The sequence below is a fragment of the Hetaerina americana genome, unplaced genomic scaffold (genome assembly GCF_022747635.1).
Source record: "Hetaerina americana unplaced genomic scaffold, ioHetAmer1.1.p SCAF_5, whole genome shotgun sequence".
NCBI classification, from domain to species: domain Eukaryota; kingdom Metazoa; phylum Arthropoda; class Insecta; order Odonata; family Calopterygidae; genus Hetaerina; species Hetaerina americana.
In genome coordinates, this window is record NW_027287095.1 from 80,670,823 (window position 1) to 80,692,418 (window position 21,596).

At 40.5% G+C, this 21,596-nt stretch overlaps 1 protein-coding gene across 1 annotated transcript in view; it reads left to right on the forward strand.

Annotated features, from left to right (window-relative positions):
* spdi (split discs) overlaps positions 1 to 21,596 on the forward strand; it is a 442,952-nt gene that overhangs the window by 242,864 nt on the left and 178,492 nt on the right. The window contains exons 4-5 of the mRNA XM_071592136.1: positions 4,408 to 4,614; positions 14,497 to 14,601. Of these exons, the coding sequence (XP_071448237.1) occupies positions 4,408 to 4,614; positions 14,497 to 14,601 (312 nt within the window). The remainder of the gene's footprint in view (positions 1 to 4,407; positions 4,615 to 14,496; positions 14,602 to 21,596) is intronic.

Sequence of the window (21,596 nt, forward strand, 5' to 3'; positions counted from 1 at the left end):
CTCCTCCGCTCTTCACTTCTCCACCGATCGCCTGTCGCGCCGTGTCCCGACGTCCCGTGTCGACCACGGAACGTCGCCTTGCCCTGTCGTGATTGATTTGGAATATAGACGTTCCCTAGTTCTTTCCATTTGACGACGTCAGGCTTTGTGTTTGAAGAGAGGAAATGGGTTAAGGAGATGGAGAGAGAGAGGGAGTGGGGGGAGGGCCGTGGTGTCGAGGCAGTTTCCACGGCGGTGGCCCCATCTCCCAAAAAAGGAGTCTGAAATATAAGGAAAAGATGGGGCAGGTGGGGCGCGGCCTGGGCTGCCTCGGGGCGGGCCTTAACGACCCAGTGCGCGCGAGAGAGCGAGTAGGGCGGGGGGGGGGGACTGGGAGGAAGGCAAACTCTTTTGGGTGAGAGCTTCCACTCCAGAGCTCCCCTTCCCCCCGCTCCACACAAATCACCATCATTCCGACAATCCCACACCCTTCGCGCGCTGCTCCCCACCAATCGGCGACCGGCTCGAAGTGAAACGGCCACGGGAAAAAGACGTATAATGATGATGCATTCGGACATGCATTCGTTTCATTCGTTCTCCATCCAAATGCTGGATTCTTCCTCGCGTTGCATCGGCGTGGAATTCCACACTTCCCAGTGTGATTTTTAATCATCCCAGATCGCGTTTGAGCGTCGGAGTGTCTTCGCGTTCGACGGAACGGATTGTTTCGGTGACGTACGCGTTCGATTTTCGGGGATGGTAAAAGAGATTAGTCGTAACCCAGTCCCAAACGTATCAGGAAGAACCTTCTATCCTGTGTGGAAAATCTTCCATCAAATGCGTGTTAAAACCAATCCGTAAATCGTATTCCCTAAGGTCTAAGATGAAGCTGACGCGGGGAATTTCCTTAACTCTTTATAACCTCCCGATCCTAATCATCCCCACTTTATTATAAAACGACGCCTCTTATACGATTGCAAATTCTAAACGGACCAATTGCAATTCCTCTTAGGATAAATTCTATATTTTCATGAATTTTTGGTGGGTAACCATTTAATTGTAGTAATTTCCAAGGGGATAGTACTATTCCCCAGTTACAATATGTTATTTCAGGCGTAGCTATGCGCAATTGGTTCATTAATGTACCAAAAATAATTGGTTTTTACACAGGTTTTATTATAACACCCGGGCCGGGGTTTCAACATCAGATGATGTCGGGTGAACATAACATCTGTGAGTGGTGCTTTGTCATGTGTATCTAAGTGTGGGCGGTAATATCTCTTGTGAAATTGTGTTCATTCCTAATACATCTTATTTGGAGGAAATATTTTCGTAAGCTACCACAGTGAATCAATCTTACGTTTTTATTAAAAATTTAGACATTTGTTTAACCTTGGGTTGAAACTGATAGCCTTTAGTAATTCTTAAGCGGTTCTCACCTGGAGTGTTTTTCTTCTCAAGCTCCAGCCATTGCAACTGGGCTTGGTTGATTTATTGATTCGGAACTGAAGCCTCCCATTTGATTCTTTCAAATTACAACTTTCAAACAAATTTTGGATGGGAAATTATGCGCTAATGTTGAAATTTAGTTGTTTTAAATATCTAATTACGTTGTATCCAGGGTATTGATAAGCTGATGACGGATACGAAAAACGATCGTTAATATAAAGGATAGCGTAGCAATAAAATTGCTGTGTACTTTAGGTCGTGGTGTTTTTGCAGCGATTTGATGATGCTAAGCTGGCTTTCGATTTTGGCGGCTTAAGAATAATTTTTCGTGCCCTAACGTGCCATGAGCGGACAAACCCAAAAGTCAACTTAGAATCTCGATGTATTGTGCAACAAAATTGCCGCTCAAAATTATTTTCGCTATCAAAGCATACACATTCTATCAATGTAATGAAATAAAAACGACGCCTTTCGTGGAGTTGAAATTTCTCGAACTCCATTAGCGTATTTCTCCCCTCGCGGCTCCTTCATTTTCACCTCTGCCTACTCTCCAAGTCGGTCCGTACTCTTGAGGGATTAAAGTGTTCCCTCTTTTAAGTTACCGATTTTCACAATCATTTGACCTCACTCCACCATATCTAAGATTCGCATCAAGCGGCTGAGCGTGCGGGAATTATTTGTTTAGGAAACAACGCCGTGGAGAGACACAACGCGTTGTGAAAAATATCCAAATTTCAGGTGTTCGAGTTTCGTCTCCTCAGCGTGGTGGAGCGTGAGGCGTTCCGCTCTCGCCAGGTACCCGCCCACCGCGTGCGTGCCACACCTCTGGGAACACATTTCAATCGTCGCTGCACGCCAGAGAGCGAACGAGAGTTTACGAGGACCCTCCGAAGACCGGGAATCCTCTCACTCCCTCGGAAAGGAGACGACTCTTTCTTCTTCTAATCGCCGTTTGTTTTCGACCGTCGCAGAGCATTTCGATTCCCACTCATCCTTCCCGTTTCTTCCTCCCCCCCCCCCCCTCCCCTTGTAAGAGGACACGTGGGCGCTCGTTGAGTGATGGCGAAATCCTCGGCGTATTTCATTTTATATTCGAGATTTTTTCCATCTCTTCTCCTTTTCTTCGTCTGCGCTCCCCCTTAACCTGTCTCCGTCTCGCCCCCAGAACTGAACATTCTCCTCCTTGGAAGGCGCTCTTCGTCCGGCTCGCCGTGATGGATGCCTTAGTGTTTTCTCTCCTCCATTTAATTCCCAAATGCCCTTCCCACTTACCCCCAAGTTTTAATTTATTAATTTTTGATTACATCTTGAAGGAAAGAGAAATTGGGTCTATCGGCAAATCTTACTTTTCAGGGAGCGCAGTGGAATTAATTCGTATCAATCGTTTCGTCCTTGGTCCCCGTTTTATATTTTCGAATGTCGCGCACAATCCGACCTGCCTAAAACGGGAAAATTGATATGTTCCACTGTCACAGTGACGTTATGGTTTCATCTGCAAAGGTCCGCGTTGGGGGATTTATATCGGTTCGGTATTTTTTCTTAGATTCCCTCCGAATTCACTCCGAAGCAAGTGGTTTAGCAGCAAATTTATTTATTCTACCAATATTTTCAATGATTGTGGACATTCAGCAACCCAGCTGTCCCCCCATCAATTCCCCTGGGTATTCGTATTCGTTCATTGTATAATTTTCTCTTTTAGCTCTATTGCCGTCCCCTTAGGGTTTAAAGGAACGCATTGCTGTCAGGAGGTGCTCGTTTGAATTCCATCCCAAATTTAGCGATACTATTTTCTCCAGGATTTATCAGGAGTGGAAGAGGAAATTGATGCGAATTAGATTAGATTGGAGAAAAGGAATTATTTATTTATTTCTTTCTTGAAATCATTATTCACATGCAGCAGTAGCGCCAATTTACTGTAAAAAATATAACAAGCACGAAAGAGGACAAAATATAATAACAGCATAATAATAAACGACGAGAACCGAACATGGACAGGGGAAAAATTTAATTTGTTGAAAGGTGGGATAAAGATTGGGTGGTGAAATTGTTGCATGATAAATTAAAAGGATTAGCAGTGTGAGGGAGTGAATTTCGAAGGGAGGAGAGGCGAAATAGTAAAGGTGAGCGCTTGGCGAGAGATATTCTAGGAATAGGCAGATGGAGTAGGGAGGGAGTGGGTGCGGGTGAATCGGGTTGGTATCCTGATGTTGAAGAAAGATAGCAGTTCAGGGCAATCAACAGCCTGTTTAGGGTGTTGTGGAGGAGTTTTAAATCAGCTTTAAGTCTGCGGCTTTGGAGATTAGAAATGGATAAAGAAGACTGAACAGCATTTGAGCACATATTGCGGAAATGTGGGACTCGGTGTTTGACTATTTTGGCAAAGAAGTGAGAGATGCAATCGAGGGATTTTAGATTAGGTGGGGATGAGGTGGACCAAATCGGGGAGCAATATGGTACAATGGGGAGGTCAATTGTTGAGAATTACGAATGGAGTGCTATTGATCTTTAATTTCTGTGAAATGGTAAAGAGACATTGCTTTATTTTTTACAGTCTGTATGTGGTCGGAATAATTTAGCTTATGGTCAATTAAAACGCCAAGGTTTGCCCATTATTGTTATTGTTAGAATCGCCCATCATCGTTATTGTTAGAATGATTTGTGCTTGAATACTATTGCTTATGAATTATTTAATTTTGCTGTGTGGTATATTATTTTAAGTTTAAGCAACTTGTTTGAATGACCCTACACCAGAGGTCATGTGTATCAAAATATTGCCCTAACTGTTGTTGTGGGGCCAGAAGTTAACACGGCATCATGTATTTAGTTTTATCGGCGGGAGGTCCCGAGGCACGACAGCCCTTTTTCAGTCTTGAGGACTGTCCTGCAGTGGGTTGTCTTTTGCCTTCGGTCCCGCCTTTCTTTACCTTGCGCGATTAAATGGATTCCCTTCAGCAGAGTAAATGGTTTTCTCTTCCGCAGGAGCAAGAGAGGCGAGAGCCGCGAGGAGGAGGAGCGGCGGAAGAGGGCACGTCGCCTCGCCCTCGACTCGAGGCGAACCCCCCAGCAGCAGTCGCCGAAGGACAGGACGTCGTCTGCGTCTTCCCCGGCCATCCTAACCGGTCGAACGCCGCCGCCGATTGCGCTGTCGTCGAACGTGACACGGAGGAATACGGAGGGACCACACCGGTGAGTATGGGCGGGCTCGGAGGGAGGATTTCGTGAGTGCATAAGTGACAGAAGGAATTTCTCCGGAATCGTCTCGTTCAGCGCGGGTGAATGGGCTGCTTAATGGGCTCACTAGTTCTGCCGAGAGCCAGTGGCAGTTTGTGTTCCAACACGCCGCATCCCCCTCATATAAACTTGTAAAGCGTTCAGAAAATGCATTTTCGATGTATTGCTCCAAAAAGGGAACTCACAAAGGCAAAGGCATACCTCTCCTTGCATTAAATCGTTCCTTCTGCGTGGCTTCTAAAAGTGGAAGTTGTTACTAACTTGTGAACAGGATATATGTATGTTGTAGAATGCGACTGAGGCTTAGCTGCAAAGGAAGTTTGACACGTTGGTCATGTTCTTATTGCATTAAGGTGGAAGTTATCTCCAAAGTTTTTTGTGAACCAGGTATTCAGGGTACATCTGTGTTCATTTCTATTTTCTAATGTTAGGAATGTACCTTTCGTTAGAAATTTTGGACTGCCAGACTAAAATATTGATCATTTCCTCAGTCAGTATTACCTGAAACGATTTCAGACTCCAATTTAAGATCTCTAAGGCTAATAAATGGGTGATAGCTAGTCAACTATTAAACAGTAATGAACTATTAAACTCTTAGCGGATTGATGTAATATTATGGCCCGCATGGGAATATCACCCCGCGTTTCACTCCCATTTACAACTGCAATTCAAGTATGGAAATACAATGTGCCAAGACTTCCAGCTCATTTTGTTGTGCTGTTTCTAGATACTCTAATGTTAATGAATTTTTATAGACTAATTATTGAAATTAGGAAGAAAAAAAACCAATGGTTTAGTTTTCTCGCTGGATTTTATAATAATTGTTACTAGTTTCGTTACACTCTAGCAATCTGAGAAACGCAAATCCTACCTAGTCGTAAGACGTGATAGGCCAGTGTGATGATGGTTCAGGCATTCCGAAGGATCCCGTATTCAAATCTCGGATGATGCCTTTGGATAAACCCATTTAAAAATCCACGCGGTGCGGTTTCCGTACCACGAACTCTATGGGAACTCGAATGGCAATATAGCGAGAGGTAATGGCTTGTTCTAGTCTAGAACTAAATTCCTGACCTTTAGGTTGACTGCTCTGATTATTTTATTAAATACAAAAATATCTACTCAAAGCTGGAACCATGGGGGTGTGGAAGCAAAGGGGAGGGTAATATTTTTCAGGAGTCGGTGGTCGGTGTTGTGTGCGAAGTTGACACGGCTATGGGGAGGTCAATTCATTTCCCTGTGCCTCCTGTGGTTTCTCAGGATCTTGCAATTAAAAAAAAAATCACACAGCTCGCGTGAAGCTGAGGGTGCTCAAGAGACATCGCTCGAAGTCGAACCCGGACTCTCCAGTCAATAGCCCAGCGCTCCACCCATTCAACTGCCCTGAACAATTTATTATACTATATTTTGACTATTTTCTAGTAATCTACTGTAGTTAATACAATATTCTACATGGCTGCCGTAATGTGATGTGCTACAGGTTCAATTAAGCAACTGAAAAGGGCAACCGCATTTTAAACATATTGGGGCATTACATTTTGTGAATTCCTGACGTCTTCCTATAAGATTAGGGGAACGAGCGCCGGCGCCGGATTTATCTCCACCCGTCCTCCATGTCCTGAACATTCCTAATGGCGCAAAAGACCTCAGATCTTGTCCCCCCCGCCCACTAATAACTGCTACTACGTGGAAAATTCATTTTGTGTTCTGAATATATGAATGTTAAAAGTGCCTAATTCTGCTGAAAAGAGATCCCAAAGAAGGGAAGTGAAACAGCAGCGATTTTAACGGAAAAGTTGAGTAAATATGGGAAATGTAGTAAAAATGTGGGGTGGATTTGTTACAATAGGGTGAAAGAAAATTCTGTTTTTCCTCGCTGTAATCAGGAGGATGAAAGTAGGATGTTAACAAGGGAATGGCCGGGGGCAGAGTGGCTTGTGGCCTTTTATTTTGGACGGCAGATATCATGCAATTTCATGCAATTCACAGATATCATGCAATTGTGAAATTATACTGTGAAAGTATCCTTGGAAAATGATTTTTTCCTACTTCCTCTTGTTTTTACCCTATGAGGTCCTAACCAAAGTATTACTTCGTTTTGGGCCTCATTGCGCTTGCGTATATTGCATACATACTCGTACTCGTTCTTGTATATGTAATTTAACAAATCTTGTTAAATTATTTCCAAATTAAAATACCGTACCATTTTCAATGGGAAGGTGCGGAGTGCAACCCACTATGTTAGACTTAAGCTCCAGGATCACTCTGTCCGTGTACAATAATGGGTAGTTTTTGGCCTCACCTTGGGAATTGCATTGGATTAGATCGTGAAAACGTGGTGAATGTTTACATATTCTGCCGTTTCGGTGAAAAACGCGACGAAAGTGTTCTATTCTGCTCTTTTTAATCTTTGAAAATCCACCATGAAGAATAAGAAGGAATAAATGCGGGTTGCGGCATTCCAAGGATACACGATCAATATTTTGGGGCTCTGCGAAATTGAAAAAAATCGGTGCATTAAAGTTTGATTCGTAAAAATAATACATATTTCTCCATGGTTATTCTGTTCAACAAATACCGGTATCCGATATTTGGGCTATTTGTATTCGTTAATTCTATAATTACCAGCAATATTACCCGGACTTGCTCAGATGCAACTTCGATTAAATTTTAATCGTTTTCGTGTGGGGGATGGTATGATAGATGGTATCATTTTGATTTCAATGCATAATATTTATGTGTGATAGGTGTTTTCAGGTTTTCCCACCACTTGGTTGTAGGGTAGTAGAGAAGGATGATTTTTTTGTTTCGTATATTTCATAAAACAATTTGCAATACTGTATTATCAAACTCGAGAACTTAATGTTACTTCAAATAAAGCATTTAGTAAAGTACAGTTGTGGAGTAACTATCAAGAATTCCATCCCTTGATACTGATGGAAAGATAGTTTAAAATAAAACAAATGCTTGGGATAATTAAAAAAATAGTTTTAATCTTATTAAAACTTAAAATACTGGGAAAATATCATTTCTGAAATTTGTAACGACATTTCACCCCGGTCGCGTTACAGGAATAGGAGGGTGTTGGCTACGTAGGCCTGCTGTTACTCCTATGACGACCAACGACTCAAAACATGTTAAGGAGGTGACCGCACCAACAATGCCTTGTTATTCCACTAAATGCCAAGCGACCCTCAAGGTTCCTGGCGTGAGGTCATCTGTTTTCAATGTATCGATTATTTGTTAGTGTAAGAATAAAATGCTACGTTGCTAAGTACACTATTTCATTGGCAATCTATTCCAGCACTAATAATTTTTATTCACGGCTGACTTTGGCCATGTCATTACTGTGCTTAGAGAAAACGTTATGCACGGAGCAAATCATGTTGAATTCAATGATTATGGCAATATATAAATATGATTTGTAAATTATTGCAAAAATACGTGGAAGAAGTAAGTGTGGGAAATGTTAAGAAAATATGCAGAATGTTTCAAATAAAAACAGTAGCTTGATTTTGTAGATTTTCGTCATATTTTATTGTAAGGGCGGGAAATGTTCCCCCCGCGTCCTCTTGGCTGTCTCGCGCGTACTGTCTTATTTTTTAATTTGAATAAGTTGCTTTTTAATGGTGATAATATAACCTCAAAATATTGGTTGCCGATGTTTGCCTGTACAGAACATTCAATAAATATTTCCTTTGAAAGCTTTGACTCGTTTTATGTAAGCCATAATTTCCAAATAATTATCATCTTTATAGGTGGTCTATCTCTTAAACTACAGTTTTTGATATTTCGTGGACTCATCCTCCATCCCGGCCTCTTGTTTTACCTGCATTATTTTTGTCTTTTTTTGTTAGTTTCTCCCAAGCATTCAAACCCTCCAAATTTCTAGTAATTCTCCTTTTTCTTACTCTCTTGCCTTACCTCTTATACGTTCAATTACCTCTTGTTGCTATTGGTATCACCGGCGGCCTCATTTTTTCAGTCTACTTCAAGTTTCGCCAAATAAATTTCGCGTCTCTTTCCTCGTCACGTGTGAGAGTAACTTTTGCTCAGTTCCTGAACCAACTCTTCAACCAACAAAATCCAACCCTTCCGGTCCCCTCCGTTTTCTGACTCCGCGAGTCAAAAACTTCCAGCTTAATAGGTGAGGCTCCGTCACAGTACTATTTGAGCCACCGTCTCAGAATCCCGAGTTCGTCACCTTGGTAACCCACCAGTATTGCCTACAACCTACGTAGACCTGGATCTTGCTCTGAGCCTTAGCGTAAGATTGAAGCCATTCATTTGGTTCGAAAATGCGTGCAATAGTTACTTCGCTTAATGTACACCTGATTAATTTCGAAAATTCTAGATCCAACCAAATGGTTCGATAGCCATCCAAAATACTGCCTCGAAATACATGTATTTATGAAACTATCACATGGGGTACCTAACCTAAATACCTAAACGAAAAACATTTTGAGGATTAGGGTATATTGTATGGGTATGTTATGCTGTAAATGTAGAGAAACCTCAACTCTCTCGTAACAATAAAAATCTTCATGTATGTGGCCGAAGAGGTAGGGAAATGTATCGATGCAGTTACATAAGTAAAATGATCCGGCCATAATTCCAGAAGGACTCATTTCCGGAACAAGATTCCGCTCAAATTATGTCATATGAAAGCCCAGTGGAATGCAATTAAAGTTTTCCACCAATGTAAGAAACGCTTCGCCAATTGGAGTTGGAATATTCTTCAATGAATAGCTGTAGAATTTCTCCAATTATTCCGGTCGTCTTACGCGCGTGCCCGGTAGAGTGATCATGGCATGATGGTTCTAAAGAAAGCCGCGGCTCGTTGCGAATACACTTCCCGCCGCGGATTTCCCTTCACTTGTGGGCTCCCATGAGGGTTGCTCGATTAGCGATTCAAGGGGCACGCGCCCGTTCGACGGGTCTCCGTTTGGGAGCGCGGTTGCGTGCGTGCTTTAGTCGTCGCTTCCGTGTTTACAGAAGTCGACCAATGGTGCGTGGAGGCAGGGGGGCGTCGTATGGGTTTGGGTGCATTCCCATCCGTACGCGTTAAGCGCCCATTAAAGGAGTCGCCACATGCTGCCCAACTGGACCAACGGGTAGCGGGGTGTGGGACCAGGCGGGCAGTCGCTCGCAGTGTCCGACGGGGAAGGCGGCAGGTGGCGGCGGTCCCCTCTTCGATCGATCATCCCCTGTGGTCTGGACGGGATTCTGTAACGGTGGATGGGATATTTATTTATTTGAAGAATCAGCTTCTAAGAATCGAGTGCTATTGGCAAGAAAAACTGCTAGCAGAGTCACTATGTTAGTAATGGAGGAATGTTGTCATGATTTTGATTGCCCGTCCATTAAAATTTTGGGGAAATTTTATCCGACAACCTGTAAAACTTTGGAATACCATAAATCGATCAGACGAGGGAAACTTACAGAGTTGTAAAATGAAGGCTAATCTCATGTAATATACGTTGCCAATTGCCAGGTTTCTATCATTAATGACTCAAAATATAATGATTTCTTTACATACATGGTATATTTTTGAAGTGTTCCTTCAATATGTGCATCGTGTGGTTAAATATCCTCGATGGAGGTACTTCTCACATCATATCATTATAAGGTTTTGAGCCCTTTCCCCTTGGCAAGGTCAACTTCCTTTATGCCCGAGTGTCCGGCGCTGGGTCCACTTGCTCTCATTGTGCCGCCTCGTCGCGGTGCATGCAATGAGCAGTGCTCCTCGGTTGCCCCATGGTAATTTCCCATGGGCTTTTGACTGCATGGCCTAATTTCGATTCAGCGCTTTGAAGGAGGCATTCACGTCAAATTAGCCAATTACCCGCCCGACGACCTCTTTGCATTCCAGCGCCCTTATGCCGAGCGATCGCAGTTGTGCTTAAATAATTCTTAATTCTCCCCTTGTGCTCATGCCGCCGCTTTCAGAGACAGTCCTCCTGACTCGTACAGCAATGGATGTACTGCCATTGTATCCTCCATTTCATGAATACTACTTTTCTCACTTGTTTGAATCGAATCAGAGATCGTTTTAGCAAACTACTCACGTAGCCATTAAAATGAAGTGTCGCTGCCCCTCCCCCAAATTAAAGACAAGTAAAAGTGGATTACTCTAATAAATATAGAAATGTGTAAAATGATTTAATTTTTACTGTCGAGTAATTAAAAATAATCAGGGATGCTTTCATTTTCAGTGTTGAAAGATGTTCTAAGGGAACCTACGTGTAACAGCAATAAGTAAAATGACAGCACTTGATTTTTTGTTATAATATGAAATAATATTATTTAATGATAGTAACTGATAATTAAAATTTGGTAATAAATAAATAGAATTTTTATATGATTCATTTTAAAAGTTTTGACTGGTTTTTTGACGCCTCCATTAGGTGGCTCCTTATATATACTCCATACATTCCTCTCTTAGAATTTGCGAGCCACAGTTTTGACACCATTCTGTGGAAGGTCAAGTAGCTGAAAATTGACTGGTAATGTTTAATAATATTTTAGTCCTCTCAAAAAAGCCCCTTCCCTTAAGATCGCGTGAGAGATAAGTGCCCAAGAAAAATATGTGAAATTACCTGTACATTGTCAGTTATAAGTCCCCTATCCTTTCAATTAATTTTTATTTTTTACCGATATGAAATGAAAATAATCCGTCCACGTTGACATCGTATACGGCGGTGGACTGCATCGAAACACAGTAAGCTCTAGAGTAATCGAAATAAATGATGTTTTGGATTGTATAATAAACACGTGCAGTCAACATGGTATCATCCTTAGACTGTCACCGTCTTCCTTGTGCATATTACAAAGGGCCAATGGTTGAAATCAATCACGGGGATTCAGTAAGGGGGCAACAGTATACACTAAGGCAACCTTGTTTGTTCCTGTACAGTGAGAAATATCGACACTCCAGCCTCTCTTTCCACTGGGAAACACGAGGGCATAGGTATCGTTATTTGAACTAAGGTTATGTTTAAAAATTCGCCATGTTTTGTATGAATGCATAAATTTCGTTCCACTGAAGGTTGTTCTTAATTACTGCAGAGTACAATCGCTACTTCAGTGTCGTTTGTGACAATAAATCACCCTAATGCCTATTTGTATTAGTTCTAGTGATTCACATTCTCGCCTTTGGGACATCGTCATCTGAATTTGAAAGATTTTGCTTTTCGTTCTCGTTGTATCCATTATAATTTGCATAACTGCGCATAAACGCGCGTAGAGCGCACGAAGATGTTAAGACTCCGTAGAATGTGAAGAAAAAAGGTGAGATCTTTGTTATTATCATACCTAGTTAACAATCCTCCCCTACATCGATGTAAAACCAAGAGGATGTCCCATGCGCGCATTAAGAACATTTCTCAGCTGGTAAGAAGGATGAGGTGTGGTCTGTTTCGTTCCATTTCATTTTAACCGTTGTGAAAGCATTTCCAAAAAAACCTTATCGTTTTTTGGATATAATTGCGCTTAACTCCTTAAATTGCAGTGTGGACAAGATGGATAATTTATTATTTCCATTTATTTAGAAAATAGTTTCGGGTAATAAAATTTAAAAAAAAACAACAAAATATAACGCAAAAAAAATTTATTTGCGAAATGTTAGAAGAAAGAAAAAGGTATTAACTGCGTTGCGACTGAAAACGAGGAGGAAGAAAAAGAATGGAAGAATTAACACTTAAATTGCCTCGAGCCAAAGTCGTTGGGATGTCAGTAATTCCAAAGACAGCGGAGAAATTGTTATTTTTAAGTGGTTAAATCTACGTCGATAAAATGAGTTTTGTTTTACAAAAATTAAGAATTCTTGACAATTTTTTTTATCACTGCATTCGAACTATGAAATATATCGAACTATTAATATTTCGAACTATTACGTATATCGTACTCACCAGCTACCCATATGAGTTCTACCATTTTTCGATCTTTTTAAAGGCTAATCTCTCTGGCGTGAGACCACAACAATCTCTGCAATATGGTATCGAAAAGGTAAAAAAAAATTTCCATGTTTACTCTCACGACTAATCATTATTTTAATCCCATATGTGCATTTTAAATGGAAAAAATAATCGCCCTTTTTTTTAAAACCGGGTACATTTTGACATTAGATGTAAAATGGGCAAATCCAAGCGAAATTTAGAACCTCGTGAAATACATACCGGCTGTCGCGGTTCCGCAGTTATGAGTGCAGATAGGTTGTGACACATTGATATGTACATAGACGGACTTTAGGATTTCGATACCGTTGACTGCTTGGGGGTTTTTCTGATTGCTATGAAAGATATAAAGAGATATATTACGCATGAGGTTTCGTTGTCATTGTGCCGGTCAGCCAGGGTTACACGCTCGTGAGTTTCTCAAATGTCCCCTGCGTATGTGTATTTTATTGGTGTCATGAATCTCTCTTTTGTGTTAAACCTCAGGTGTGTGGCGTATTGTTCCTAATGTGGTACTTAACTACAGATTCCATTCCGAAAATTTTATCATACTGCATTGGCTAGGAGTACCAGAAATCCCAAATTGTATTTTTATTCTAGTCACAATCCCACACCCATTTTTTGGCTTTCACGTGACCGATTCTGCCCAATTTCTCTTATTTTCAACTCTCTCTTATAAGTCCGATCTTTCATCATTTGCATTATAGCTCCAATGTTTTAGTCTTTCATCATTTGCATTATAGCTCCAATGTTTTAGTCGCAAAATTATACAAATATTTTATAATACTAATAAGAGCAAGTGTTACTCTGTGAACGTATGTCACGTTAATGGATGTGAAAAAATGACTCCCGAGACGACATCGCAGTGACGCAGCATTGTTATGTAACATTGATAAGTACCAGGGAACGGTTATTTAGTGAGGTTCTTTTTTCACTTCACACACATCTTTCGAAATATACCTATATGTGACTAATTCCGCTCACGCAGTACTTAATATCGATGCTTATTGTACAAGATATCGTTGTTGCGTTCCTATTTCATTGATACATTTAATTTGCGTTCCTACCTTTTAGGTCATTCGTAGATACACCTTTGTTTTTAATGCTACAGGCGTTCACTATGCGTTGTTGCAATCAACAGCGTATGCTTTTGTCTTAGCGTTACATTTTCCTTGTCTGGAGTTTCGGCGTGGAAGGTTGAATAGACTTGAAAAAACTGTTGCATAAATTAGTTACCTCATTGCAAATCGTGTCAATGTTTTTTGAAATGTTTTTCATGTACATGATGGATGACTTAGAACAAATGAGGAGACATTTGAGAAAGGGCAGTCAAGGCGTAAAGGAAAATTAATTGGCACTGGATGGAGAAGAATGGAGCTTGCTGTCAGACACATTTCCTCGGATTGAAACCGTAATGATTAATGAACTATTGTAATGGTCTTCATATCAAGGAGGAATTTATAGATCATTGCTCCCATTTGAAGTTTTACCAAGTATCATGCTTCGAGTTCACGTCCCGAAGGATTAAAGTTATATGTTTACTGACATTACCTAAATTTCTAGTTATTTCCTTATGCTTTAAATATGCTGTAGTGGTTTTATTTCGCACATTAAATATGCTATTGAGAGATATACTTCTTCAGTTCTCTATTTTGTTTGTGCCATGTAAAGTTATTTATTCATTATTTAATATTGGAAGATTAATTATATCTTAATTCCCGTTGTATTCCAAATAATTGTTGTTGTTGATTTTACTATTAGTTCTACATTCGTATTAATCTCTGTGGTTTTACCTGCACTAAATTTGCGTTAAGGTTTCACAAGCCATTTCTAAGGCCTTTGAATACTTGCGGTAACACTGCTTCCTTGTTGCCCTCTACAGTCGGCGGCGTGAACCACCTGACGCTGATTGCTGCGAAGCCACCGCTTGCCAGCGCCGTGTAGAAGAGCGGCTGCAGCTGGAACTTAATCCAGAAATAGACGAAAGGTTTGTATGGGGTGGTGTTTGGATTAAAGTGCATTTTAACGAATAATATTCCACACATTATTTCTCACTCTAATTAATGTCATAATATTTTTTTTAATTTCTTTTATTACTTAAGGAAAATATTGTGTAAAGCTAATTCTACTCTTTCCACTAATCTCCTATATTTGAAAATATTTTAACTAGGTATCATAAGATTGTCATTTTACTTGTGTTTATGGTATGAATGTATTGCATATTTGTGCCTCTTGTTTGCTGTTGAAAAATCAATTATTTTGTGTTATAATCCACTGATTATGCCTAGTCGTTTTTTATATTGTGTTATATTGTAAAAATGTCGCACTACCCTTATTATTTTTCCGTTTGTAGACATTCTTTACCATTGATTAAAACATATGTCACCCGAAGCGTGATGTATCAATGAAAGGAAGAGGTGTCTAATGTAAGGCCTTGGGTCCTTTTTGATCAGGGAAAGGCCATCGGGGCAAGTTATTATTTGGAAGCTCAAGTGAAGTGATATAGATTAAATGCTCAACTGTTGTGCTGTTGAAATGTCAATAGAATTTTGTCGATAACTAAACAGAAGGTAGTTTTTTTAGCCCAATTAAACTTTGATTCGGTTCGCCGACAGGTGCAATTGGAATACTTGAGTTTCTCGAAGTAGATATAGTTTTGAGTCACGAGCACCACGAAAAACGTCTGTCGTAGATAGATACACGTTACATTCTAACAAATACATACTCCATTTAATATTTACTTGGGCCAGCCTTGGCTCGCATTTATTTGTTGGTATGAAATGTTCCCTCAGATTGGTGTTGAAATTTTTGTGCCGTGATGAATGTGGCATGCATACTATATTTTTAATGCAACTTATTTTGGTAATTATACACGACGTGTTTTTTTAGGATTTTGTTGTGATATTTCAATCAATATATTTTCATTTTGTGATGCATAATTTATTTCAAATGAACATTTGATTTTTTATCGGTTTATACAGCTAAAAAACACCCTTCGTGAAATTCTTCACATGTTATCAAATTTTATTGCTTATTTTCACCTTCGGGATGGAATTTTGGGGATATTTTTGAGATATTTTGCTAGTTAATGTCATTTGCCACAACTCTTGAACCTAGGTTGCATTAAAGTTTACTTTATACGTGGAATTACAAAGTTTTGTTTTGACGTTATTCATCATGGAACAAAACCACAAAGTTAACGAGAATAATTTGAGGAGAGAAATATCAATCCATCCTTGGGGAAAATTTACATGCTCTCTAAAATATTTTAACTAAATATTTTCGCTCTTAATTGCATGGCAAAATTTACGAAAAAATACTTCCATTATCCTTATCGATTGAGAACCCACAAACTTGTTTACAGATCCATCCAGCGAATTGACCTTGAAATGTGTTTCTTGGCAAGTAATTAAGAGTTTTAATCCAACACCATACTCGATTATCGTATATCATAAAGCAATACCTTGTGGTTAACTAAAATTATTTTCGTTAAGAACTGATATTTCCCATTGCTTGCAAACATTTTACATGCTTTGCATAATAGGACTTTGGTTAACTACAGTTATTATAGCACAGAGTAAGATATCCTTTATGAATATTTCACTTCTTCCATTCAATGGCTAAGTAAGTACGTTTGTTCGAATCCCGCGTTGTCCCTGGATATTTTTTTCTCATAATGTGGTTTTCCGTATGCTTGATTTTACGATTCCAAGTCGACGATTCACATGAAATATGTATTTTTCCAAAAATACCGTTTCTTGATGTAATTAATCGTTTCAAGCGTGACTTTGTGGAATAATTTCATGATGAATAACGTAAAAATAATGTAAATATGTAATTCCACGTATAAAATAAACTTTAATGTTACCTAGATTTCACTGCGTTGCAGCATTGTACTCTGGTCGCATTAGAATTTATTTTATTTGTGGAATTAAAACGTTTTATGTTGGCGTTATTCACCCTAACTGGATTTCATTTTCGGCACAGCATTCGTCTTATTTATGTTCGGTTGGGCATTGTATTTTGGACTTAATTGAAAATTCTTAGCATGATGTAAGTGGAAACTCTTTGGTTCAGCAGGTGTAAAGTTGTTTTTGCGTTTATAAAATGGATGGGATCATAGCCCGCTGTATATAGCAGCACACGCGGCTTATGTAAAGGTAGGTAGGTACCTTGGGCATCGGTGCTTTAAAAAGCCATAGATAAATGTGAACAACAGTTTTTCAATTCCGCTACGTTCGTACGAAGTATTATAAAGAGAATTTCCAGTCCCTTCAGGATATTGACTAACGTTGGACTGATAACGGCTGATTTTCTCGTTTCTGCCGTTAGTTGCATATATTTACGCATTTGCATAACACGTTGCAGTTCAGACTCCCTACTCTATATAACCCGACGGCGGTAAATTGAACGAACAAGAAAAATTATTTTCACCTATCAAGAAACTCGCGTTAGATTTTTTTTAGTGTTTTAGACGACCAGTGCAGTGAGATTCTTTGACGGTTTCCTCGCGTCGGAAGTAAACTCGGGGGAGGAGGGCCAGAGGGTTTATATTTTCGCCCTTATTCAGTTTGTAATCGGGTCTTCTCATTTCAGAAGGCGTCCATTTCATCTTCACGCCTCCTAACAACCGTTTGACACCCCATTACTTAGTAACCAGGTTTTTGTTTACGAAGTTTACAATTATATGTACTTTGAATTGTGTTCATTATTTTATTCCCTGTTCAATACGGTATTTTCTTTTTTTTATTCTAGAAAATACGTTGCAATTCAAATATCATACGATAGCTCCAGCTCCTTGTTCGTAGATTGAGCGCTTACAAAGCCCCTAGTTCGAAAAATGTTCCCAGTAATTGCTTTTGTATGATTTTTAGTTTAATTGCAATTCATTTAATACAATTCGGTAGGAAAAAAGCTTAAAGCCTTTGAGAGGCTGAATTTTAGAACATTTTATTCACATCTGTCTGGCACGATTCGCGAACCTTCACTGTGCGCATTCACTGTGCGCAGCACTGAGAACTGCCAATGATATATCAATGCATAGCTGGTGTTTCCCGGAATGACATGTGATCCCGGATAAATGATTATTTAATTCTAGGGTTATGAAGTAAATATTAGAATCTTCGTCGTTTGAGCAAGCGTTTTTAAAGACTTTTTACACTTAACGAGGAAGACTGATGATAAATAAGTGGTGGAAACTACCTGAATTCTTTTGTTTCAGTCTCGAATATTCGTGAAAAACATAGGTAATTGAATTAAGCTTACAGGGTCTGGATTAACTTCGTGGAAGTGTTTGATATCCATCAAATGATAGAGGAGAAAACATAATTTTTCCCAGAATTTATAGCTTACTCCCACCCATTACACACTGTGTATATATACATCCCATGCGTCTTATGACAAATTTGTACCTGATAATGCTGTATCACGGTGAATCGCGTGGTACCAAACCGAAGAAAATCTGTGGAAAAATATTTTCTCTCTTCCATTTGATGGGTTGGCAATTGAGTCATTCATAGGGCGTTGAGACGAGTTTTAGTGCTTTGACTAGCGTACTCGCTTTTTACGCTGAGTGTCTGCGTTCAATTTCGAGGGGGCTTTTCAAAATTTATATTGTGATACTATCTTCATTTACATCTATCCACTACCATGAAAGCCGTCGGAAGAACGCGTGGCATGGGGTTTTAAGACACCAGACATTTTTACTTTTACCCCAATACTTTCGCACGCACATTACACCCCGCCATCCACCGAAAGGGTGCGTGGAAGGGGTTGACCGGACACCGTTCAACTTGCAACATCCATTATGTACATTAGGAATAATAACTATTAGTTCCTACTAAACTGGGAATACTAAGGGGACCAATAAGGAAACTCATTAAAACGAGCGCATTAACGTGCAACTCACTTCTAGTCTTCTACCTTTTAAGAGCTCTTGATGCCGTGTAGCGAACATGTGAAGTGCAGTCTGTCGGAACCTTCGAGCCTTTGATTAGTGGTAGGGCTATCTCCTTCCCGGGATTCTTAACGCCCTTCTTCCTCTCCATTAGTCCTCAACACCATAAATGGGTTAAATTAACTCAACTGCCACAATTAATACTCTTGTTGTACTCAAGTGGTTTTTTTTCTATTCTTGTCATGATTTAAGACATGGCAATAGCTTAAAGGTCTAGTTTTCGGTCAATGACAGAATTGTATTGAGCTCAACCCCTGGCCCTCTTTATATTATATTAAAGTACATATTTAAGGGCATCTTGTAGGTTTGCGGTTTATGGATCACAAGTATGCATATCAATTTAATCGATATAAACGGTATCATGCTGCATTTTGCTACTCAGAGGTGGTAGTATAATGGGAACAGAATTTGTCTTCTCTTCACGTGTTTTAAATTTTAATTTCGGGTGGAATTTCAGGGTGTCTCCATTTAAAAACCAAGCAGTGTGTTTCCTGACAGGAAAGTATTCTGGGAAACTGTGGCCGCTACATGGAAAGGAAATGTTGAAATTACCCAGACTTTTTCACTCACATTTGAGCCAAATACGAAGAGAGCTGAAAGAGGGCGCTACCTCTGCCTAAGAAAATCCATCCGATTGAAAGAAAACACATAAATAGGGAGTGGTGAATATGTTTATTTTCTCATTTCTGTGTTACGCGTCCTTCCTCTTGCGTAAATAACTGTGCCATATCCAATCGCTTATTTCGAACGACATACTCGTTTGTAAAAATTATCGACTTGGCGCCGACGTATTCACTTGGTGATAATCATCGGAAATATCTAGCAATATTGGCACTAACATGATATCATCAACATTGCTCCCATCGTTCATCAGCCATATCAGTGTTGAACACGTCGTGTGTCGATGGTATGACTATAATGCTGTACTGGTTAACCAACATTCGTCACATGGTAGGTTGCCTATCTCTCTCTCTCCTACGTATACAAACAAGAATGTCGCCCAATTTGTGTACGTTATCCACAGTATCGCAAATCGATCGACCCGTCCAGCTTGTCATACCGATACTATCCTAGATGTCCAAAATGTTGTACATATATCCATATCGATGATAATTGTCGACCATGATGTTCCCAAGTCGAACTGATCGATTTGAAAAAATGTCGACATGGCGTCCATATGTCGTCATATCGCACAGTCTGCCCTCTCATCTTCCTCTCGATGGGTCCGCGAACTTGAGAGCGTGGTTCGGCTCCATGCACTCGCCTCCCCTTCTCCCGACGCTCGCACGCGAGAGGTAATCCTTCCGGCCTTACCTGCCCGCCCGCCCCCTCACCACTCGCTCCACCCTCTCCCCCGGCACCCCCTCCTCAGTCTCAATTCCCCCCTCCTGCACTTCCCCTCGTTCCTCCCCCCTCCCCACAATCCAACTCGTCTTCTCCCTACTTTCCGCAGCATTCCGGGTCAGCGATCCTCCCCCTCCGCCCTCACCCCCTCCCACTCCACCCAAACGTCTCTCGCGAAGTAAGCAGCAGCATCTTCCTTCGTCTGCCTCTTCAAGGAGCTGCTAATGCACGTATGTCTCGCCGTGGTTACATCTTTTTTTATCGTCCCTCCGTCATGTTTCATTCCCCGAATCCGCAGCTTGCGCGGAAACAATGAAACGCCGTTGAGAATGTTTGTTTGCACGGATTCTGTGGTATATTCTAATCGAGTGAGGTCGTCGGTCAGCATATTTTAATCGCAAATTTTAACTGCCTCAAGTTGTTATGGGAATCAACTCACTGAGACTGAAAAGGAGTGGAAGTTAGTAGGGATCATTTATTCTCTGTTACGAAGGTCCCTGGTCAAAATTTGGTCATCAGAGAGTCAGATGAATTATTAACTTCGCAATTGTTTTCCCGTCCAAAGGCTGATTTGAATGAATCAGTCCAATTGCAAAGCCCGATCGAGAAAAAAAAACAAAAAAGTCGGCTAATATAATGTGCTCTGTGATTAGACGTTTGGGAATTCAAAAGAATTTCATCTGTCGTTTTGACCCCATACTGACTATCGTAATTGGTTTGTGTTAGGTATGCATGTATTCAATCCTGCTGATACCGCACAATCCAAAGGGACTAGTAGGTGATGTCTCCGTGGCCTAGCTAAATGGTTGCGGGTTAGAAGATGGTCTAGGGCGATGGTGGAATAATTTTCCAACATTACGTGACATCCCAGAAAGGGTGCCAGCTATGAACAAGCAGTATTCACGTAACAGCAAGGGCCGAATGCGGTGAATAACATTCAATCCCTCATAAATCTCTTTGGACGCCAACTTCCACCAATTTAACTTTTTGTTAGTTGGATATTTTTTTAGTATTTGTCATTGTTTTTGGTAATCAAAGGATATTCTCCTCGTGACGTGCCCGCGTGTGGGTACACAGAACCCAAGCCTTTCCTATGATGGAACATTCAAAATCAAAGTGAACCTATCGTACGAAATAATCTGGTCCGTAGAAGCTTACCAAAGCCGACTGCATTCGTAGCACGCAGTATAATAATTCCCGACAGTCGCTCTGTGATTTAGTCGGGGGGCGCAAAAAAATACATAAAGCGATTACTGTGTCTGCTCTGAGATATTCCGACCATCTGGTGAAGGCCTGAAACGTCTGGCGCAAAAGTCATTCGTCATGTCACAAGACCGAATCTGCTTGAGCCTCGAGCGCCACTAGATTACGTTCTGTTCGCAATGACTAACTTTTTGGATATCTGTGTGTACGTAATAGTTTTATTATTATTTCGCTGATCTGGTCACAGTATAAAGAGAGTTTCTATGCTGTTGCCTGGCGCTATAAAGCTCTCATGTCCTAAAATATGACGAAAATTCATCTGGGCCGCGTCGGGTCGTGGTAATGTGGCCGTGACGGAAGGGGTTGACCGTACAGTAGTTGACCACTTCAGTCACCCCATAATGCTGGAAAAGGCCGGAGATGGAGCACGCCCTTATTTATTTCTTAAGTACGCCTTGAACCACCCATTGCAGTCACTT